Source organism: Mustela putorius, unplaced genomic scaffold (genome assembly GCF_011764305.1).
Source record: "Mustela putorius furo isolate JIRA1106 unplaced genomic scaffold, ASM1176430v1.1 tig00537350_pilon_pilon_pilon, whole genome shotgun sequence".
Classification (NCBI taxonomy): domain Eukaryota; kingdom Metazoa; phylum Chordata; class Mammalia; order Carnivora; family Mustelidae; genus Mustela; species Mustela putorius.
Genome location: NW_025422471.1, coordinates 22,229,497 through 22,251,675, shown reverse-complemented (window position 1 = coordinate 22,251,675; position 22,179 = coordinate 22,229,497). Strand labels below are relative to the sequence as shown.

Sequence of the window (22,179 nt, the reverse complement as noted above, 5' to 3'; positions counted from 1 at the left end):
TTCATATGACTGAGCAATAATTATAGCTTCTTTCAAGTAGGTGAAGACAGGCTTCATAAAATAATGATCAAAGATGAATTAATGTCGAGCATATGGGTGGGATGTAGGCATTTCAGCAGAAGTGAGAATGTAGTAAATGTACAAAAAACCAACACCTCTGTTAATGTGCCAAATGCTGGATGACAGGCTTCAGTAATTAGCAAACAGAGGAGAGGTAAACTCTGACCAAGATGGGATGGGAGAAAAGGAGAGAGAAGGAGGAGAAAAGGAGGGAGAGAGGGAGATAGAGACAGAAGAGATTATAACTGACTTTTATTAAGCATTTACTATGTGCAAGTCACTGTCTTCAATGCTTTATGCCCATTGCCTTATTTAATTCTTATAGGAAGTCTGAGAGAAAGCAGACACTTTGGGAGGGTACTCAGCTAGTGAGTAACAATCAGGATTCAAACCCCATTTTGTCAGAGTTCAAAGTCCAGGCTGCTAATTCCTCTTTAATGTCACAAAGTGGAGTCTTGGGCCTTCTCCCCAAAGCTCTTGGTGTCCTGAGAACCCTGCCCAAGTCCCTGGGAATCTCTCCCTTTGCTCTTCACCAGCAGTGAGGAAAACCCAGTTCTTTCTGAGGCAAAAACAGACTGTTAAGGAGTGCTCTGAAATGACTCATCCTTGTCATGGTATCGTCCCCAGCTGGCATTTGCATAAATAATATCAGCACAGTGGATTCTTAAATCAGCAAAGATCTAGAAACCCTGAAACCCAGTAGCCATCTCACTAAAGGAACTATGATGTCACCTCATAAACATGGCTACAAGGGGAAGGGAAAGGGGGAGCTGGAGGGGGAAATGTCCTTCACGGAGGGTCTTCAACGTTTCAGGAACTGGGCAAAATCTCATCCAGCCCTCTCACCAATCCTAAGAGGTAGGTGAGGTGATGATCTCCATTAAGTGAGATTCAAGGAGGTTCAATAAATTGGCGAAAGTATTAAGTGATGGAATGCGCATTTGAAGTCAGGATTCAAACTCAGATCTGTCTTATTCTCTCCATTAGTCCTAAACCTTGAGTTACTACATAGACTGAGTTAGTACACGGAGTTAGCATAAGTTATTATGAATCCGTAGTTTCTTTTGTCACAGGGAAATCATAGATTTAAAGAGAGAATGCAGTACCATTATTTAAAACTTCTTTGATCAGTGATTTTCTTTTTCCTGATCACCTCGGGACCCTCAAAATAAAACAAAAAACATAATGTTCATTTTGTATCAACACTGATAATACATTCCAAACAAATCCTTCTATCGAAGCCCAAGAAAACAATGACAGTTCCATTTGTAGGGAAAAAAATGGCCACCCGCTAATTTTATGAAGACAAAAGTTGAGCTAATTAGAGCAGGAGGCTTGTCATTAGTTTATTCTGTCTGAGACTTTGCCAGTGGATTCATTTTAATTTTTCCGGTTAAAGGAGAGCATCTGAGAGGTTGGATAAGCAGAAGCTCCTGGAAGTTAAAGAACAATACAAGGACCCTCTGTTACTGAATGGATGTAGTGCAGCAAGTTTAAGGTGAAGGGAAATTCCACTTGCAGGGCCTTGTTGACAGTTCGGAACTGTGTTGGAGATGGAGCTGTTTTCCAGTTAGGTGCTAAAAGACTCCTCAGTGCCAGGAGGTGGAATGGTGTGTCTAATCCACAACCCAGGGATGACTCTCCAGCCTCTGGAGCCCTACTGAGTCTGACAGAAAAATTAATTTCTTGAAGCAAGCATGAATTTGTGGGCCACAAATTGCTGCCCTGTTCCTTTGCTAAGTCGATTGCTGAGGTACCGTATTAGAGCCATCCCCCATCAATACAAAAGGCTCAATGTCTTATACCCCAGGTTAGCATCAAGGGACTGGAATAATTCATCCTTAATCTCAGAGGCCCAGAACTGCAAAACTCATTTGTATGTCTTTTGGTTCTCCAATTTAAGACTTCCAGAAGGAAGGAAAAGTCTGCTCTTGGGGAGTGGCCATGTGCCTTAGTCTTTCAACTATCTGGCTCTTAAAATCAACTTGAAAGCATTCCTTATGGGATCAGAGGGTTCAGAACTCTATAAATTATTAACTATCATCCATATTGCTCTATCTCTAGCATAACAACTCTACACAGCTAGTCAGATAGTAGAACTGATAAAGAAATTTAGAATTTTATCACCTCTAGTCAACAAATGCAAACAATCCCTACTGTTGGAGTCTATTAGAACCACATTCTTCACCTCGATTTTTTGCACAGCAGTGCATAATTAGAGTTATTTTGTGTCCTGGAAAGAACAGCAAGCCAAGAGTTGTCTGATCCCACTCACTTGTTGGCTCTATGAAGGGATCATTATGAAAATTTGCAGCCTCCGTGTCTGACAGTATCTGGTATATTGTAGCTACTCAATAAATATGTGTTACCTAAAAGGGTTAATATCATTGGTTCTGGGTTTTATCCAAAAACCCTATACTAAACCAGATTCAAAAATTGATCCAGAGGTCACTGCTGGGGACTAAGGGGAGATCAAAGATTACTTCTTATGATGGAGCTAGGTTGGCTGGGTGAGGACGGGGACCTTATCTGTGTGGATATTCAATAAAGGTCTGTTTAATGAATGAATGAGAGGGTGAATCAGGGGCATAGACAAACTTCTTTTGGCTTTGCCACTCTCACGTCATCTGACTGGTTAGAATCTCTGGCCTAATTGATTTAGGAGAGCTGAGGACTAACTGAGTTCATATCTCTCACCCCCAATCCCTGAAAAGACAGACAGCCTTATGGGCTCTGGTCTGGAGTAGGAAGAGAAGTTGAAAGGAAATGAAAAGAACAGAGAAAGGGATGAGTAATAGGAACAGATACACACACACACACACACACACACACACACAGGGCATTGATTACCCTTTAGATTGGGGAATCTGATTTTGGCTGCCAGAACAGAAACACATTCATCCTTAGACCTGCATTTGTTCTCCCTGTACGATGGCCTCTAAATATTCTGATTTAAGATCAAAGGTGCTGGTTGAACTCTTATGGTGAGTGTTTATATGGAATGAGCCTACTGAGCCCCAAATTCCATGATGTGGTATCTGAAATAACCAAGCAATTGCCTCCATCCCATAATCCTCACAGAATACACATTTGCATATTTTTGTGTGTGGGCACTGTGGCTGGGTCCCAGCAGTCGGCCCCTGTTGGGATTGGGGGTGGGCGGGAGTGACAATCCCTGGCTTGTGTGTGGGGGCTGAGGGAGCTCCTACTCACCCTTTCCTGTTTTTCTTTGAATGCTCTCCTCAGGTTGGGTGGGCTCAAAACACTTTCAAAAATTTTCCACCACTCGGCTGTTTCCTCAGCTGTTCTGTCTCTCCTGTGTGGAGAGAAGTCAGCAGAACTGTGGGTGGAGGAGGGAAAACTGAGAGAAATATAGTACAGGGATTAGCTGTGTGGGCTGTGCAGAGAGAAGCTGTGTACTGAATGACAAATCTGTGAGACTCAATACACCACAAAAGTAGTCGGTAGTGAACTTCCTGCTCCCTTCCCTGGCTGAGGCTATAGGGGTGTGGAGACTTTCTCTGGGTCCCCTTCCCCAGAAGCATCACGAGGATTGGCTGGGCTCTGGGTGCTGGGCCTGTAAGCTCACATTCTTCCTGCTTCTGGCTTTCAGGGCCACACGTGGTAGGGCAGGAACAGAAATGTCTGTCACAGTTGGGTTTTCCAGCTGGGGACACCTGCTGCTCTGTCTGTGTAATAAGGACAAATAAGGGCGAGTTTTCTAATGAACTTAGTTACCTGAGCAGGAGATGAAGAATCCCAGCATTTCTTTCTTTTTTAAAAAAACTTCGTACTAAGTTTTCAGCTGGATTGGTGATGACCAAAGATCGGCAGCAAATGATTTGACCTTCACAACCTGTGGACGGAGGAGGCAGTTATTCCTGCCCCATGCTTGCTTCTCGGGGTGACAGGAGATCACTGACATGAATGGGTCCAAATTCATAAGGATTTAAGGACTAATAGCCAGTCTTTTTGTGGTATTGTTTTCCTGACCCAGGTGATAACCCTCAGCAGGGAACCCTTGGGAGAGCGAGCTGTAGGATGATTTCCAACCCCCCAACCCAGTATTCTTGACATTCAGCTTTTCCTAAATGAAATCTTTCTTCCCAAATGCATCTGACTTAACTGTAATTATTTAGAATCCTATACACCTTCTGGTTGTATAGTAAAACTTCAGTCAATGAAAACCCAGGCTGTTCCTTCACTTCTAGCTTATGTTCTGTCAATTTCCACCAGTATTCAAGTTGTTCACATTAAAAGACCCAGACATAATAGAACCACTAGAAACAATCCTGGAGAACAAGAGATCATTCAGGGGAGAGGAGACTATATCGGAAAGTACAGGTTAAAAACTGTAGCTCAATGGAACAGAAAATTTAAATCTGAACTTCCTGGTAGCTAAGGTGAAAACAGGAGAGAGGGGGAGACAGCAAGAGGGAGAAAGAAAGAGATTACATAACTCATCTTTTTATAAAAAGGAAGCATAACATTTCACTAGGAGACAATTATATTTCTTGACATTCAGCCCTAAGATGAATTTTTCATGTAGATCTTTATATAAGGGCTATTGAACAAGATAATAGTGATTGTCTTTTAAGAGCAGTTTTACAAAAGATGCAAAAACATTCCTGATGTAATCATTTATAAACTGGATCTGAAAGCATGAAGTTAAATCACCATTCTGGGCAGGCAGTTCTATGGGGATCTCAAGTAATTGTCCACATATGTGGCCTTGGAATGGTAAAGGGGAGCTTCGAGAATCCAGAGGAATGGATGTTACTAGGCTCCTGGGATTCTCTGCCTGAAATAGAAATGGTACCATTCAGGCTCTGGAGGGGAACTACAGAGAAAACAAAAATCCAGGATCATTCTTCTGGAATCCTTTGGCTCACTTGGATTTTGTGAGAAATCTAATTACAGGAAAGTCTAAGTCCCGTGGTTGGCAGCATTCACCCTTGTGTTTCTATCCTATTATGAACTAATAGTGATGTTTAGTTAACCCTGAATCTTATAATATCCTCATTTACCAGAAGAAATATAGTCCTGTTCAAAAATTATTTACATAGTTTTAAGAACAAAAATCAGTATATAAAGAAAGAATCTTCTTTTTCTTAACCCTGATTTAACCATAATGTTTCATCTTAAAAAGTTCCATGTTTACAGGTAGTTAAGCCTTTTTAAAATGGCTTCCCTCGGCAAGAGTTAGTTTTTGCATTTAGTGTTGCTTATGTTCTGGGAGATTTTCCTTCTTTTTCCTATTCCCCCTCCCCCCTCTCCTCACCCCACTTATCATGAGTAAGTTTCCCAAACCCAGCTGATCATAAAAATCACCTGGGCTGCTCTTCTAAGCTTAGATTCTCAGGGCCCCTTAAGAGGTTCCAATTTGAAGGTCTCATGTGTCCACATGGGTTTGGGAAATGCTACTTTACTGGTCCAGCAGTGTACCCTGTTCACAGTTCACATTAAAGGTTGTTGACTGCCTGGCTCAATGTGGGTGCGACCAATCGGAATGCTAGCAAGAACCCACTGTGTTTTTTAACAAACAATTCCTATTGAACCATCTGTTGTGCATTGCAGTGACAGCACCATCCGTAGGCTGCTTCCAGCAGTAATGGCACTGGATTCCTCCATATTGTTTGTACACACACCGCCCCCCCCGCCTCCTCTGGGGAGAAAACATACTTAAATCTAGGTGTTAGACATGGCAGTGCGGATGCTGTCACTCCTCAGGGTTACCAGCCCCTCAAATGACCTGAAGCTCATGTGCACTCCTTGCTTTCATTCCACACAAATTATCAAATTATCAAGTTAGGAGAGAAGCCACTCTACAAAATTCAAATTAATGTGTGTTCCTCAAACACATCCAGTGAACTCCTGAGCTTATAATACAGCTCTAAAAGTAAATTATTTAATTGATTTTGGGTAATATGTACATATAGTATAAATTCAGAGATACAAAAGGGATACAGAGGAAGTGAAGTCTCCTTTCTATTTATCTGTCACCTACTCAGTTTTTCTCCCTAGAGGCAATTACTCTTTTTTTTTTTTAAGATTTTATTTATTTGACAGAGATCACAAGTAGGCAGAGAGGCAGGCAGAGAGAGAGAGAGGAGGAAGCAGGCTCCCCGCCGAGCAGAGAGCCTGATGTGGGGCTCAATCCCAGGACCGCGAGATCATGACCCGAGCCAAAGGCAGAGGCTTCAACCCACTGAGCCACCCAGACACCCCAGAGGCAATTACTCTTACCTGATTCATATTTATCCTTTTAGGTAGTCTGTGCTTATACAAACATCTGTATTTTTTTCAACAAATGATAACTTCCTATAGATATTTCTGCCACCTTGCTTTTCTTGTTTAAAATATTTCTTGGTGAGAATCCTATACCAGTGCATATAGAATGGCCTCCATTTTAAAAACAATTCTATTATATTCTGTTTTAAAAATATAATTTGATTTATTTGACCAATTGGAAGGTACTTAAGTTGTTTCCATTTTCTTGCTGTCACAAACAATGCCTCAGAAAAAAACCCCTTGTATATCATTTCACACATGTACCAGGATATATGTAAGATAAAGTCCTAGAAATAGGGGTGCCTGGGTGGCTCAGTGGGTTAAAGCCTCTGCCTTTGGCTCAGGTCATGATCCCAGGGTGCTGGGATCAAGCCCCGTACCAGGCTCTTGACTCAGCAGGGAGCCTACTTCCTCCTCTCTCTCTCTGCCTACTTGTGATCTCTATCTGTCAAATAAATAAATAAGATCTTTTAAAAAAAGGTCCTAGAAATAAATATATTAAGGTATGTACATTTTGGATTTTGATAGCTATTACCAGACTGTTTCTATAGAGGCTATACTTGTTACATATAGGCTAGCAGCTTACAAGGGTGCTTCCCTACCTACACAGGGTATGATAAAACTTTTGATCTTTGCACTTGATAGGTAGAAGGTGGAATCTTATTATAATTTCAGTGTGTATTCCTGTTATTAGGTTGAACATCATTTCATGTTTCAGAACCCCGTACTTTCTTTTCTGTGAACTGCTCATTTCCTATACCCACTTTTTTCCTGTTTAACTTATTGATTTGTAGAACCTCTTTGTTTTTTAAAGAACATTAGTCCTCATCTACAACATGAGTTGCAAATTTGTTTTGAAAATTTTTTGCCATGGATATTTTTTATTGATGTATAGTTGACATACAATATTATATTAAGTTCAGGTATATAATACAGTGATTCAACATTTATGTTGAATAAATGTTCACCTTATGAAGTGATCACAATAAATCTAGCTATCATCTGTAAGCATGCAAAATTATTACATACTATTAGCCACATTCCCTTTAGTGTTCACTGTATCCTCATGTCTTAGTTATTTTATAATCAGAAGTTTGTACCTTTTCATCTCCCTCCCCTAGCTCCCATCCCATCGCAACCTGGTAACCATCCGATTGTTCTCTGTATTTATGAGTCTGTTTCTGTTTTGCTTTGTGTGCTCACTTTTTTTTTAAGATTCCATATATAAGTGAAATTGTATGGTATCTTTCTCTGTTTGACATATTTCACTTAACATTATACCATCTAGCTCTATCCATGTTGTCATAAATGACAAGATCTTATTCCTTTTTATGACTGAATACTATTCCAGTGTGAGCTATATCTGTATCTATGTCTAAATCTATACAGAGATATATGTCACATCTTTTGTAATCCATTGATGGACACTTAGGTTGTTTCTATATCCTGGCTATTGTAAACAATGCTGCAGTGAACATGAGGATACAGATATCTTTTCAAGTTAGTGTTTTTGTTTTTCTTTGGATAAATACCCAGAAATGAAATTGCTGGATGGTATGGTAGCTCTGTTTTTACCTTTTTAAGGAAATTCCGTACTGTTTTCCATAGTGATTGCACCATTTTGCATTCCCACCAATAGTGTAAGGGGGTTCCCCTTTCTTCACATCCTCACCAACACTTGTTATTTCTTATCTTTTTGATACTAACTATTCTAACAGGTATGAGTGATAGCTCACTATGGTTTTGATTGGCATCCCTATGCTGATAAGTGATGCTGCATGAGCCATGGATAGTTTTAAATGTTAATTTAGTAGAATTTATCAATCTCTTTTGAAAATGTCTTTAATTTTTGTCTCATATTTAAAAATTGTCTCCCTCTTATGTTTTCTGTAGTATCCAATGATTTCATATTTTTATTAACACATAATGTATTATTTGCCACAGGGGCACAGGTCTGTGAATCATCAGGCTTACACACTTCACAGCACTCACCAGAGCACATACCCTCCCCAGTGTCCATCACCCACCCTCTCCATACCACCCCTCCCCCCAGGAATCCTCACTTTGTTTTATGAGATTAAGAGTCTCGGATTGTTTGTCTCCTTCCCAATCCCATCTTGTTTCATGAGCCAATGATTTCATTTTTAGAAACTAGATCTTTTATCATCTGAAATTTATTTTAGTAGAAAGTGTGAAATTAGTAATCTAACTTTATTTTTTTTTAGTATGGCTATCCAGCTGTCCCACTAAGAAAACCTATCATTTCCCCTTCTGATTTGGAATACTTCCATTATTATACACTCAAAACACTGTGTTTGGCTCTATTCCTGACCTTTAGAATGTGTAATCTGTTCTACTGCCCCATCTACTTATGTCCCAGTTCCATGCAGTTCTTATTATCATAGCTTTATAATTTAGAATTCTTGGTAGATTAGGTTGCCCCTGCATGAATTTTTTTTTTAAAGATTTTATTAATTTATTTGAGAGAGAGAGAGAGAGAGCACAAGTAGGGAGAGGCAGAGGAAGAGGTAGAAAGAATCTGAAGCAGACTCCACACTAACCGCAGAGCTTGAGGCGGGGCTCTATCCCAAGACTGCGAGACCATGACCTGAACTGAAACCAAGAGCAGGATGCTTAACTGACTGAGCCACCCAGGCACCCCTATGACTTTTTTTTTTTTTTCTTTTAACCACTTGTCTCTAACTCCAACTTAAGGGAATGATTTTAGTATTTTCCCATTAAGCATTAGGTCCTGATGGTTTTTTAGTTCATAAAGACCCTTTTCAAGTCCCATGGGAAATGATTCTTGCCCCACTGTGCATGGTGAATTGTGTCAAACTTTTCAATTGTGCCTTGCAAAAACAAAAGAATGAAAGGTCTCGAGCTATGAAGGCCTTCATAATATTGGGCAGACATTGCCTTCTGGTGGCCTTCACTCAATAGCCTTTTGAAACAACAGAAGAGGGAAACGGTCTCATTTATGATTTCAGATTTCTGAGGAGACAGTGGATCTCCTTGAAATAGTTTTTCTCTACTTTATAGCATTGGAGTTAAACAAGTGTCCTATGTTCTACCAATGGAGAGACAAGCAGGGTGAGTCTTTCAAAGGCCTGTTGGGCACAGAGCACTAGGATTGTGCTTTGTGGGATGCTTATGCTTCACCAGCAATCAGCTAATTGTTGATGAGTCAGGGTTTCTAGATGCTTCCTGGCCTTGGTGTTCCTGGAAACTCTACATATAGTGCCATCCCTTTCCACTGTACTGTGGACTTGTAGGGAGAATTCCACACCTATGACCCAAAGTGACTCCATTCGAGTCACATTTCTTACTCTCTTTTGAATTTTATTCTTGGCATAAGCCTTCTAACAGAGTCACATCAGTCTATTACTGATGAGGCTAACATCCCTTCTTACCTAAACACCACGAACCTGCTGTGATTCCATCTGTGGTGTCATCACTTCCCTCAACTTGGATATTCTTTGAATATCAGTCCTACTGAAAACTATACTTTGAATAAGGCATGTGGATTGAGTTGCAGTTATGACATTTTTGGTTTTGAAATTAAATTTTTTTGTGGAAGGGTACCACTCTTCAGATTTCAAATTCCAAAATTTTGAAGTTTTCATTTGGCTAAAAAGTAGGGAGAGCTAGTATGAGGACTTTTATGATGTTAAAGTGAGGTCAGACAGAGAAAGACATGGAAATAAACCATTTGTATGTGAGCTTTTGTTCCTGGTGCTAGAGCATAAGATGGCAACTTGTCAATAATAGTATTGGACATTTCATGTTACTTTGGTTCTCCTGCCTGGTGCTTTTGTTTCCCAGATTCAGTGAGGGCATTGTGTGTATCTGTCAAGTCTGCATGACCTGTTCACATACTGAAAGCAGGATCTGATCCCATATTCTGACTTCAATACCCTGTAAACCTTTATTCTTTCAACGAGTGATAAGACATAGGATGCAGTTGACTATATATATGGAATTCTTTCCTTGACAAACTTACTAAAACTGACAAGCAAATACTCACCCCCAAATCAGTACTTTTGGTATTTAACAAAACAAAGACAGCATGTTATATCCCTTCCCTGGAGTTGAAATTTCCTCACCTAGTCTTGCCTCTTCCCCCCACCCGCCTCGAGCTTCCGGGTTATATGGCCTGAGCACGTGATAAGTGATTGATAGACATTTGTTTAATGGCTAAATGAAGTAAATTCAGTTCAGGCGCAAGTATGCTTATGGACACAATAATTTTACTGCTTCTTATAATGAATGTACTGTTAGACCCTCTCTTCAGTCATCAATTCAAATAAGATAAGCAATACATTCACCCCAGGATAATATTCTAGATATCAGTCAGGAATTACATTCTCAATCACAGGACATGGTTTTTCATTAACTAACTGAAGCATAATTAGTTGTCACTGAACATGTGGCTCAATGATTCTGGCGTGGCTAAACATAGTACTGCAGAGGGCCTGGTTCAGGTGGTAGGTTCTGAAATAACAACCAATAACATTTGAGGAGTTTCCAGCCGCCTCCTCCACACAGGACATTAAATGGCACATGCGCAAATAGACCCTGTCTGCTCCCCGCCCCTACCCACTTATTTCTGAGGAACAACCTGGGTGTTTTTTCACTTTTAGACTTGGTGGGGGCGGGCACCTTGACTTTTCTGCTTTTAAAAACCTTTCAATTAGTTTGCTTTCTCAATCAATGATGCTTTTCCTCCTTTTTCTGATTCTCCGTAGTGTTCTCTAAGGCAGTGTATTGAGAAACCAAATAGTCAACAGAAGTAGAAGTGACCTGAAGAAAATCTTTGATTCTGACGCTTTTGTAGTACATCTGTTAATAACAAAGCAACATTTGTTAATAACAAAGCAGAATGAAGACAAACAAGCAAAGAAATGGATTGAGAAAAACCCTATCCTCCTGAGAATGAACAGGAAGGATGTTGTACTGTTGTCCTCACTGACCATTATCCAATGCACAGCTCTGGGGAACAGGGCCCAGGCACTAGTGATCAGGGTAGGAATTCTTTCATTAGTAAGGAGCCTACCTCGTAACTGTATCCAAAGACTCTCCAAATGGAGGCTGAAAAAAATGAGCAGTTGTGTAACTTATCTGTACAGATGCTCTAGGCCATAATATCCTGCAGATTAAAGAGACTAGAAAAGAGGCACAAGACTACTTAAGTTCCCCCCGGCAAGTTCAAGGAGCTCCATGTTCAAAAGCTTCAAGTCTTTGTGTTTAAATGGTTTGGCTGTGACACACTGCCGCCAATTAGACACTAATACCAGCCGTTTTATTTTAATATACATGGGAGATTTAGATATAGCAACTTTGGAAATTTTACTTGGCAATTAGAACTGTCTTTTCTTGCTAGGATTAAGTGTATTTTAAAAGATACAGTCTTCTTTAGGGATCTTTTGTTTCTGTTAACTTTAGTGGCTTTGGTATGATGGCCATGTCCAAAATCATCACTCACCTTAAGTTTTCTGCTCTTCCTGATCTGCTAATTAGATAATTTGCATCCTTTATATTACTGATTGGTTTAACATCATCTTAATCCGGAAGTGCTTCTTAGGCAAAAATTGATAAAGAAAATAATATATTCTTAGAGACTCATTAACCACAAAATTAGCCTGTCTTCTGAATTTAAAAAAAGGTTTGGTTCATTTCAAAGAGCATTCTAGAAGGCATATATTGGACAAAAGTTGACAAAGGTAGAAGTGATTTGACAAAGTAGTCTTAGTGGACCATGACCATTTTAGAGAATCTGACTTGCTAACTCAGTGGTCGCCAAAAGGAAAAATAAGTTATTTCTTATTAATAAAAAAAGTTCATTCATGACAGGATTGAAATATGAGGAGTTGTTTAGCCTGTGACCTAATATTTAAAATTATTTCTCTTTGGTGTTTAGATCATTCTCTGGAATTAAAGGACTCCAGCTGAAAGTTAACCTCCAACCCAATGACAATTACTTTTTCTACGTGAGAGCCATCAATGCATTTGGGGCAAGCGAGCAGAGTGAAGCCGCTCTCATTTCCACCAGAGGTGCTTTCTCCTTCACCTGCACACAACTGCTTCCAAGCCTTTCTGTTCCTTCCCTTCTACCAGCTAGAGAAGACACTCGAGAAGGCCACTTCTTAAAGCCTCAAACGCCTCAACCTCTTGGCAGTCCTAGGTTTTTGGCATGAGGATCCAAGATGGATCAAAGACCAAGATGTTTCTTTTTCTGATTTAAGAGGTTTTTATCTTTGGCTACCCATTAGCAATCAGGCAGGGTACTTAAAAAATACTGATGCCCAGGCCCCACTCCTGGAGTCCCTGATCTAACTGATCAGGAGATGGTCTCTGACATGTTCTTAATCCCCCCAGAGGACTCTTGTTTGGCTTACAATATGCTATAATTAGTGGGTATGTTTTGAGTGTATGTTGGCAACAGTGGAATGGGGATATTCTTCTTTTATTACACGGTAGACTCGATGAACAAGCTTCCAGTATTATTCTTCTGTTTCTTTTTGGTGCTTAGCCCATGGTTTGTGCCAATTAATGTTTGTTGAATAAAAGAATGAATAACTTAAGGAAGCGATAAAGCTGTTCAGTGACATTTTGGAGAAAATAGCCAAACGATGCCAATAAAAAAACTGCTTGGCTGTTCTCAATTATTGTGAAAAGAAGAGAGAAATGGAAAGGTGATCATTGTCTTATCTTATCCTCGACCCAAAGATGGCAGAAGATTGAGGATGGTACATTAATTGATTTGCTTAACCAGCCAAACCTTGTTCCCATGCCTTGTCCGTGAGGTGCTCAGGGGCAGCCTGATGTCTATGAGAGAAGAAATGAGGGCTGCTTGTCCAGAAATATTCCCCCCGGTCCCAATATGGTGCCTGCATCTTTCGTTGTTAGAACTGCTCCTGTAGCTTACACCAGCGCACGTGCAACTGGAAGGTGCATGTGGATCTCCGGAAGAGCTTGTTCAAGGGCAGATCTGGTTCAGTAAGTCTGGGACAGGGCCAGAGATGCTGCATGTGTAGGCTAGTCTCTGGGTGATGTAGATGTTGTTGGTCCAAATGAACCAGCATAGCAGAGGGCAGACCTGCAGCCCCAGCTAGAAGTAAGGAGCCACTGGCATTCAGGCATGCCTTAGCATGGATGAGATTTGCAGCCAGTGGGTCTGAAAACCCTGAGTGGGGCCTTTTGGCATCAGGGGAGAGGGAGAGTAAGGTCTAAAATGCAGTGCCATGACCCAGGGACAGCACTTACTGTTGCGATAACGTTATAATCTTATTTTTCTTCACTGCGACAGGAACCCGATTTCTTCTGTTGAGAGAAACAGCTCATCCTGCTCTCCAGATTTCCTCAGATGGGACAGTGATCAGCTTCACCGAGAGGAGACGATTGACAGAGTAAGTAGGAGGAGGAAGCCTCTTGCTTCTCAACGGGAAAGTCTACCGACATGCGTCCCTCTGCTGTGGCCTCCCCTGGGTATATCCTCAATTTAACGGTCATGCCTCGGAGTATGGTGTCAAATATCAACACGAGCACACCCGTAGGGTTTGGTTTTGGTTTGCCACTAGGGAAAATAAGACAGTAGTTCCTAAGCTGGAGCCCGTGTCAATATTTGTATTGCAAACACAGGCACAGATGGTTTAGTTTAAAACACAGGCTCTTTTCAGGTACCATCTCTGGTTTAAATAAAAACAAAAACAAAAAACAAAAACAAAAAACAGTCTAGGCTAATTCTTCTTTTATTTTGAATAGGAAACCAGGTTTTGTATCCAGCCATTTGAAAAGGGTTAGTGGACAATGACATTCTGTTGAGTTTCTGCCATCTTTGGCCACACAAGACTTTCAGATTTTCAGACTTTCTTATCCCTCCCCACCTGATAGTTCCCACAGAAAAAGAGCATTAAAGAGCTAAAAGGTGAGGGCACCCTGGGGAGATGGATCTGCACTTTTTGCCAGCAGTCTCTCATGGTCACTTGGAGGGTCAGAACGGTCACAGGGGAGAAAGTCGGTGAGAGGCTTTGGAAAAGTGTAACCGATGTGAGCCCCAGCCAGCCGTGGGTGCTGAGGTGCTCCAGTGTGGCTGCCCACGAGCCCCACCCCCCCTGTTTCAGCTGAGTTGCACAGTTCTCCTCTCAGGTGGCTCCTAACCTATAGGAGTAGCCTGGCTCAGGGACCACCTGCTCCTAGAAGTCTTCTCTGGGCCTTGGTGCCCTTCGATCTTTTCCATGAAAAGGTCTGAGCATATGTGGAGTCATTTCTCAGCCACTCTGTCTTGAACATTCCTCCAGCGGCAGCCCTGTCTTCTGTGTCTTTGAATCCCCCCGAATCTAGCATGGGGCCTTCAAAATGGTCGGTGCCAAAAAATAGACAAATAAGTGAGTTCTGGGGGGGAAGGGGATGATTTAAGAAACCGATCGGCCTTTCCTGTCTTCCTCTGATTTTTCAAAAAATCAAAAAGAAAAGAAATAGACTGTAAGTTGATAAGAGCACATAGATAGTAACTGATGACAACTGTAATGTATCTCATAGAATTTTTATCGATTAGTAACCCATAAAGTAGCTCATAAATATCAGGCAACAGTCTGTGCTCAGGGAGCAAGGGGCTGTCAGTTTCCATCTCCTTAGACAGAGGTTATTGGGTAAAGACATGAGAAAGTGAAATACATTCCTTTGCAATAATCATTTTCTCATCTGTTAAAAAGGAGAGGGTGCTGACTATTAACATAGGTTAGATTAAAAGCGCTTTCTTGCTGTCTCAGCCATTTCAAAGCAGAATGGAGCCATTCATGCAAACAAGGTCACCCATCTGCAGTCCAGAATGCTTGGGTTCATTTCACAGTTCCTATTCTAAAAATATCTAAGGTGAGACAGAAGGAGACCTTTCACCAAACTCTCAGGTGCACCTGCATCTGAAGAGGCCACAGTTCTCAAGACTGTTGACTACAACTTCTACCATGCCCTCATCACACCTGCTCAGTTCTGTGCTCTGCTGTGGCCTCCCCGGAGGTCTTGCTGCCCCTCCTTCGGTCTCTGTGTCCAGTAAGGTCGGCAAACATGGGAACTCGCTGCTAAAGAAGATTTTGGAGACTTTTCCTGCTCCTCCTCCTCCCCAATATCTTCAAGTTTTAGAAAAAACTTTGCAAGTTATGTTCTCTTGGAACTCCCCACCTGCCTCCCTCATATTTCCTCACTCTCCTGGAAAGCAGGAGTAGCCCGTTGGAGGCTAGTCAAGGATGTGTTTCTAATAATGTGAGCATATTCTGATCATCCAAGCTTGCCTTATTAGAGACTAACACAGACTATGCTTTAAAAAGGAAGCCTTCGGTGCTTATAAGCAGAAATAATCATTCTGGTTATTTCCTGCTTCTTAGCTCCCTCAAGAGATGCAGTGGACTAGACATGCATGTTGTACATGGCAATGGAAGTATGTCAAATGTGTGTTGAGATTTTGTGGCATTCTGTGGTGGTCGAGTCAAAGTTGGGGGCACAAGAAGAAACAGATGTCTTTAGTCAAGTTCCAGCAGTTTCCAAGGATAGAGTCCTGCCTAAAATGTGTGTGACCTAATAAATGTTGGTGTTTATGAGATAAAAGCTGGTGATTCCTGTGCATCTACTTCGTCCACAGAATCCCATCTGTGCTGGGTGAGGAGCTGCCTGCTTGTGGCCAGCATTACTGGGAAACCACGGTCACAGACTGCCCAGCTTACCGACTTGGCATCTGCTCCCACTCAGCGGTACAGGCTGGAACCCTGGGACACGGTGAGACTTCGTGGTACATGCACTGTTCTGGGCCACAGAGGTAAGCCAGAGCACCGCCCTCCCTTGTTGGTCAGAGGGTCACAAGTTGATATGTAGGCAGAGGTCTCTGAGGCACCCAACATCTAGAATGCTGCTTTCCTGCCCAGGTCTTAGCCAATCGAGAAAGAAAACAAAAGCATCAAATATACCAAGACTAAACTGTCACTGTGATTACTGAGGAAGCCAATTTTAGTGAATATGGTTCGTACCTGAGGGAAAGGAGGTTTCTTTTCTTTTCTTTCTTTTCTTTTCTTTCCTTCTTTTTTTTTTTTTTAAAGATTTATTTATTTGTTTGAGACAGCAATTGTGTGCCTGCATGCGTGCACACCCTTGAGCAATGGCTGAGACAGAGGAAGAGGGAGAGAGAGAATCCTGAGTAGACTCCAAACAGTGTGGAGCCTGATGCGGGGATCAGTCCCATGACCCAGAGATCATGACCCGAGCCCAAACCAAGAGAAGGATGCTTCATCGACTGAGCCACTCAGGCAACGTGGGAAAGGAGGATTCTTATACTGAGCCTTATTAATGGACTTGTGCCCACCTAGACCCCAGGCCCAGCGAGCTTCGGCACCCTGCAGGGCAGAGATGGTCCCTGGAGAAACAAAGAAGGATAGTTGTTCCAGCAGGAAGCTCATACTCCAGAGATAGGGCAAAGGAAGGAAATTCCAGGCCATGCATGGCCAGGTTTTCCTTCTAAAGTCACCTCAGGGAGGAGGGAAGGGACATGGGTAATACAAAAGAGCTCCCTCCACAAAGGAGTCAACAGGAGGGAGAAAAGCAGTCAGTGGGTCCCCAGTACCTTCCCCTCACTGGTGTATATCAGGAATTGGCAAACTATACCCACAGGCCAAATATGACCACCACCTGTTTTATAAAATTTTATTAATAATTTTATTGGAATCCAGTCATCTCATTTGTTCATGTATTGTCTGTGGCTGCTTTTGCACCACAGTGGTGGAGTCTAGTTGTAGCAGAGACCAAATGACCCTCAAAGCCTAAAATATTTATTATCTGCCCCTTTACAGGAAAAGGTTGTTAACTGTTTAGTTGGTTAATGTGAAGAAAGCATAGTCTATGTTAGTCTCTAATAAGGCAAGCTTGGATGATCAGAATATGCTCACATTATTAGAAACACATCCTTGACTAGCCTCCAATGGGCTACTCACTGGAAGTTCAGTGAAGCCTTTGAACCTGCCCGATAGGCCTTGTGTATCTTGTCAGGGGGCGGTGATGCCTGACTGCTACCTTTTTGTGTTGTGAGGATCACATAAAGTCAGGTACAGGGAAGAGTCTTGAAATGGTAAAGTATCATAAAAATGTGCGGCCTTATCTAAATGTAATGCTTTAAAAAGGAAGCCTTCGGTGCTTATAAGTTTCCAGAAAAGGGCCTGCAGATTGGATTTTGCATATCTCTGGCTGCACATTTCTCCCTGCATCCTCCTGGACACAGTTTGATTTTCTGACATGGTTCATAAGGACACTATCTCCCAGAGCTATTCAAAGTCACATTTCATCAAGCTGGAGCAATTATGATAATTGATGTTCGTTGCTGCGCAATGCTTAAGGACCTAGCCCCTGCCCAGAGTTGAAAATCTCTCAACCCCAGAATTTATAACGAATAGATTTAGAGCTAGAACTAGATAGAGATTCCATAAAAAGTTCCCTAAACACTTGAACCTTTAAAACCCCCAAACCAAAGACTAGCCTCCAGTAACAAATTCCCGGACTCTAGAAAACAGAATTATATCTTGTCAATGGGCTCAACAAGCTTGGTCTTTCAAGCTTAGATTTGGGGCCCTGTGGATTTGGGGAGGAAGCGTGTGCTTACCTGTGTGCTCACAGCACAGAGACATCAGGCCTCAAGTGCTTTCACTTCATGTTTCAAATAGAACACCCCTGGCTTCAGGCACTGTGAGATCCCCTGTGGCAACCCCCTACCTCTGTGTTTCACTTTTCTGGCTTTGTAATTTTAAACCAAACTTGATTACTCTTAACTCTGTTTGCACAGAATCCAAGCTTTAAGATGTCACTATTGGAAAGGAGAAATGGAGAGTCTGGGGACACAGAATCCATGGGAGTTCTTCCAGTCCACTCCTAAACTTTCTCCCCTCAGTCACAGCCTTCTCACTGCTTCTACCAGGTCTACCCCAGCCACCATGCCTGTACCTCCAGGGAGAGGTCTGCACCCATCCCACACTGTCCATTTTGTCACAACTGGCAGATTTTTCTAGAACATCATTTTCATTACATCTCTTGCTTTTTTGCTTCAAAATCTACAAACATCTACAGCGATGCCGTACTCAGGTGGAGCCATGGTAAAGAGAGGGTCTAAGACTAAGGTGACCAGGAAGAGGGATGAGGAGCCCTGGAAGGAGTAGACACCAGGGCCAAATGGGGTCTGTACTTAGTCTGGGCCGGTAGTGAGATTCACAGGGGGTGGGATCACCTGGGCCTGGGAACCCTGGGACAGCAGTTCCAGGGTCACACAAGTGTCTAGTCAGGCTTCTAGATAATCTTTGTTTGAAAACACTCTGGCAGTCCTAGGAAGAAGTGGGGAGATGCTGGACAGGGAGTCTGGCCCCTGACAGACAGGCTTGGTTTCAGACCAGAGAGCAGGTTGGAGAAGGAACTGATATGCTGACTAGGAAATGGAGGCAGATGTAGAGTGGGACAGATTCCAGGCCCTGCAGAACTAGTGGAGCCCAGACTTGGAGAAATGTCTCTCCCCCCTCAGCCTCTATGGTAGGGATTAGTTCAAGGAATGACAGAAGCTAAGCCTGTGAAGACCAGGAGTCTTCTAAGCAGGACTGGGGAAATGGCTTCTTTGAGCATTCCAAACCCCCTAGACCAGTGTTGTGCAATCAGACATTCTGTGAAGATAGAAAAATGGTGTCACAAGTGGCTATTGAATACTTGAAATGTGGCGAGTAGGACTGAAGCACGGGGCACTGAATTTTATTTATGTTTAATTTGAATGTTAGTGGCCTCCTCCTCAGAGTCACTCCATGTCCTCTCCAAACCTTCTCTGAACTCCGAGACCGAGACACTCTCCATGACCTAGGGCCTTGCTTGTTCTGGAGCCTCGTCATTGCTCCTGCTGCCCTTGCTGGTTGGATCTTCCTCTCCCTCTTTCCCACCTATCCAGTTTGGACCTGGAGTATGAGCCAATATTACTGAGTAGGAGCCCCTCTACTCCCAGAGCCTTCCATAAGCGCCCAGCCTACACTGCTGCTCCCAGTGCTGTCAGGCCTCTCATTAGCACAGTACTGAAAAGCTCCTCTGTCACTGAGTGAGCCTTGCTTACTTTCCATCCCTGCGAACTGCAGCCCCATCACACGAGCTCTTATTCTGCAGGACAGCTGCCAACTTGCCATTCCCTAAACACATGTATACTCCAGCTTCTGGGCCTTGAAGCCTGACATCATAGGCCTTAAAGGTCCTTGGCTCTTTCAGCCACATCAGAGGCCCTCACTTGCCCAGAGTCTTAAGGCCCCACCAGCCCCAGGGCTGCTGAGACTCCGCCCCTCAACCTGCCCATCCTCACAGACCTTCCCCTCATCTCCTCCGTGTTTCATTTCTCCCCTTCCCAGCTTTCAGGGCCTCTGTTTCTCAGATTGGCAGGAGGAAACACCAAACTTGCATTACTTTCTGCACAGAGCAATTTAGTTTCTTCTGTTCAGCGATTTCCCCTTCCCAGCCTGGTCTCACACCTTTCCTTCCACAACCACACAGGTCCATGAAATGTGTTTGTGAACACTTTTCCAGTCTGCGCCCTGAGGTGAAGCCTCAGCTTGAGCCCATGTTTAAGTGAGCAACAGTGTTTTCATCCCTGGTCAGGAGGGCCTGGCTTCCCCAAGGGCAAGGACAGCGCTTTGTGGTCCTTCATACTCCCCAGAGGGCCTCGGAAAGTGCTGGACTCACAGATACACCAAATGAATACTTGTTTAGTTCAATTTATTTAAACTGAAGAGAGAAATGACAGGCAACCCCCACCCCCGCCCCCTGTCCCCTGCCCCGGGCTGCAAGGCTGCAGAGAACATTGAGAAGATGAAAAGGAAGTCGGATCAGGGTTGGGGGAGCCTCTACAAAGGATGAAGTTGGGCAAAAAGAACGAAATTTTTTTCTTAAACTTCATAAAGGCCCTTATGTAAGTTACTTATAAATTTTTAAGCTGTAAAATTAATACATTTTATGGAAGGCGAGCCTGCAGTACTTTTTAAAATACACGGCAGCCTCAGAGGAGTTTTATTCAAAAGAATGACACGCCATGAATGCGGTAGTTAAAACATGTGGGCAGCTGGGAAAGAATTAGAATGTTGAGAAAAATCACAAGGGAGGCATATGCTGGTTATTCTGGGACCGCCTCCTAATGTAGAAGGAGCAAAATTATTAAAAATGCTGGTCTGTTGGGATGAGATCTGCATTTTAGCATCTAGGAGGGATCTGGTTAAAGGATCTGGGACAATGTTATGGCAGCTCATCATGGTGAAGTGAAATTCATCACTGAAAGATTGGTTATCTCCAAGTGACTTTCTTTTCCATGGCCCAGTGTTTAATTCCTCGCTCTATTTCATTTCAGATACACGTTCTTCTACAGTGGCATCGTGAGCGATGTCCATGTGACCGAGCGTCCCGCCAGGGTGGGCATTCTGCTGGACTACAACAACCAGAGGCTTCTCTTCATTAATGCTGAAAGTGGACAGTTGCTCTTCATCATTAGGCACAGGTTCAATGAGGGCGTTCACCCCGCCTTTGCCCTGGAGAAACCCGGAAAATGTACTTTGCACCTGGGGATTGAGCCCCCAGATTCCACAAGGCACAAGTGATCATGGGCTTTCAGAGTTTGCCAGAGCAATCAATCACATTTTGGGGGTCTGTGGTTCTTGCCCTTGGGTGCTATGTATTATTCAAAATGTCTCCCACACACTTGCACTAATGCTTGCTGCACGCATAGCGCTCAGCACGTGAACAAAACCACCAGGGAAACCTTGACTTTCTAGGTAGGTAGCGTGTGAGTAAAGAGGACGGAGAAAACAGCCTCCGCCCTTTGCTTTCTGGATGTTTGAGTGCTTCCCTAAATTGAAAGGATTTATACCTGACTTGGGAACCAAAGCGGAGAAGTGGTCTTCCGCCTGTTGTAGTGGCAAAAGACATCCTCGGATGGTCAGGTCTGAACAGGCGAAGGTTGTGCTAGTTCTATATTTCTGACAAGAATCAAAGGTTTTTACCCTGAAAGAGAGGTCACCTCACTCCACTACAGGACGATGTTTTCTAATCACTAGAGAAGGCATTTTAACTGTTCTAAGTTGATAACAAACTCTTTTGTAATAATATGTACTGTAGAACACAGGTCTTTTTCTCCCCTGAAATTTTAAATGTAGACAAGTGCTAGGTGTTAAAAATGTCCATTTTGTTAAATAAATGCTTATAGTCTGTAAAATAAAACATGTTATATGAACTTATTATATGTAACTTCTGAGCCTGGTGTCTCTGGACTGGGGCACACTGTAGAGTGAATGACCCTTCTACTTGAGTGGCCTGAGCTCCAACTAATTTTCACAGAAGATTTTTATATGCATCTTTTTAAAAATCCAAACACTTTTATCCCATAGTTACAGTCAACTATAGGAAGCTGGGAATCTCTTTTTGCCAAAAGGAAATGGTTGGTCATTTTTAGATACTATACTGAAATCTCTCGAAATCTTCCTAAAATATGCGTGCAAAGTTGATAATCTAGAAGGCATTTTGAGATGATTGCTCTTGTTTTCTAGATTATAAATACTTTGATCTTAAATATAGATTTTTTTGGCATTATGAATTCATTTATTTCTTTTCATGAATTGAGAAATATTATCTTACTTTTGAGATCTATTCTGAGATTAAGAGTCTCTTATGGGTTGTCTCCCTTTCTGGTTTCTTCCCATTTCATTTTTTCCTCTATTCCCCCACGATTCTCTGCCTTATTGTCCAAATTCCACATATCAGCTAGATCATATGATAATTATCTTTCTCTGACTA

The 22,179-nt window shown here is 42.4% G+C and overlaps 1 protein-coding gene across 1 annotated transcript in view; it reads left to right on the top strand.

Moving 5' to 3' along the window:
- Positions 1-21,619, top strand: part of CMYA5 (cardiomyopathy associated 5) — an 89,030-nt gene extending 67,411 nt beyond the window's left edge. The window contains exons 10-13 of the mRNA XM_004766808.3: positions 12,272-12,405; positions 13,661-13,760; positions 15,989-16,162; positions 20,741-21,619. Of these exons, the coding sequence (XP_004766865.1) occupies positions 12,272-12,405; positions 13,661-13,760; positions 15,989-16,162; positions 20,741-20,987 (655 nt within the window). The 3' untranslated portion in view covers positions 20,988-21,619. The remainder of the gene's footprint in view (positions 1-12,271; positions 12,406-13,660; positions 13,761-15,988; positions 16,163-20,740) is intronic.
- The last annotated feature ends 560 nt before the right edge of the window (positions 21,620-22,179 follow it).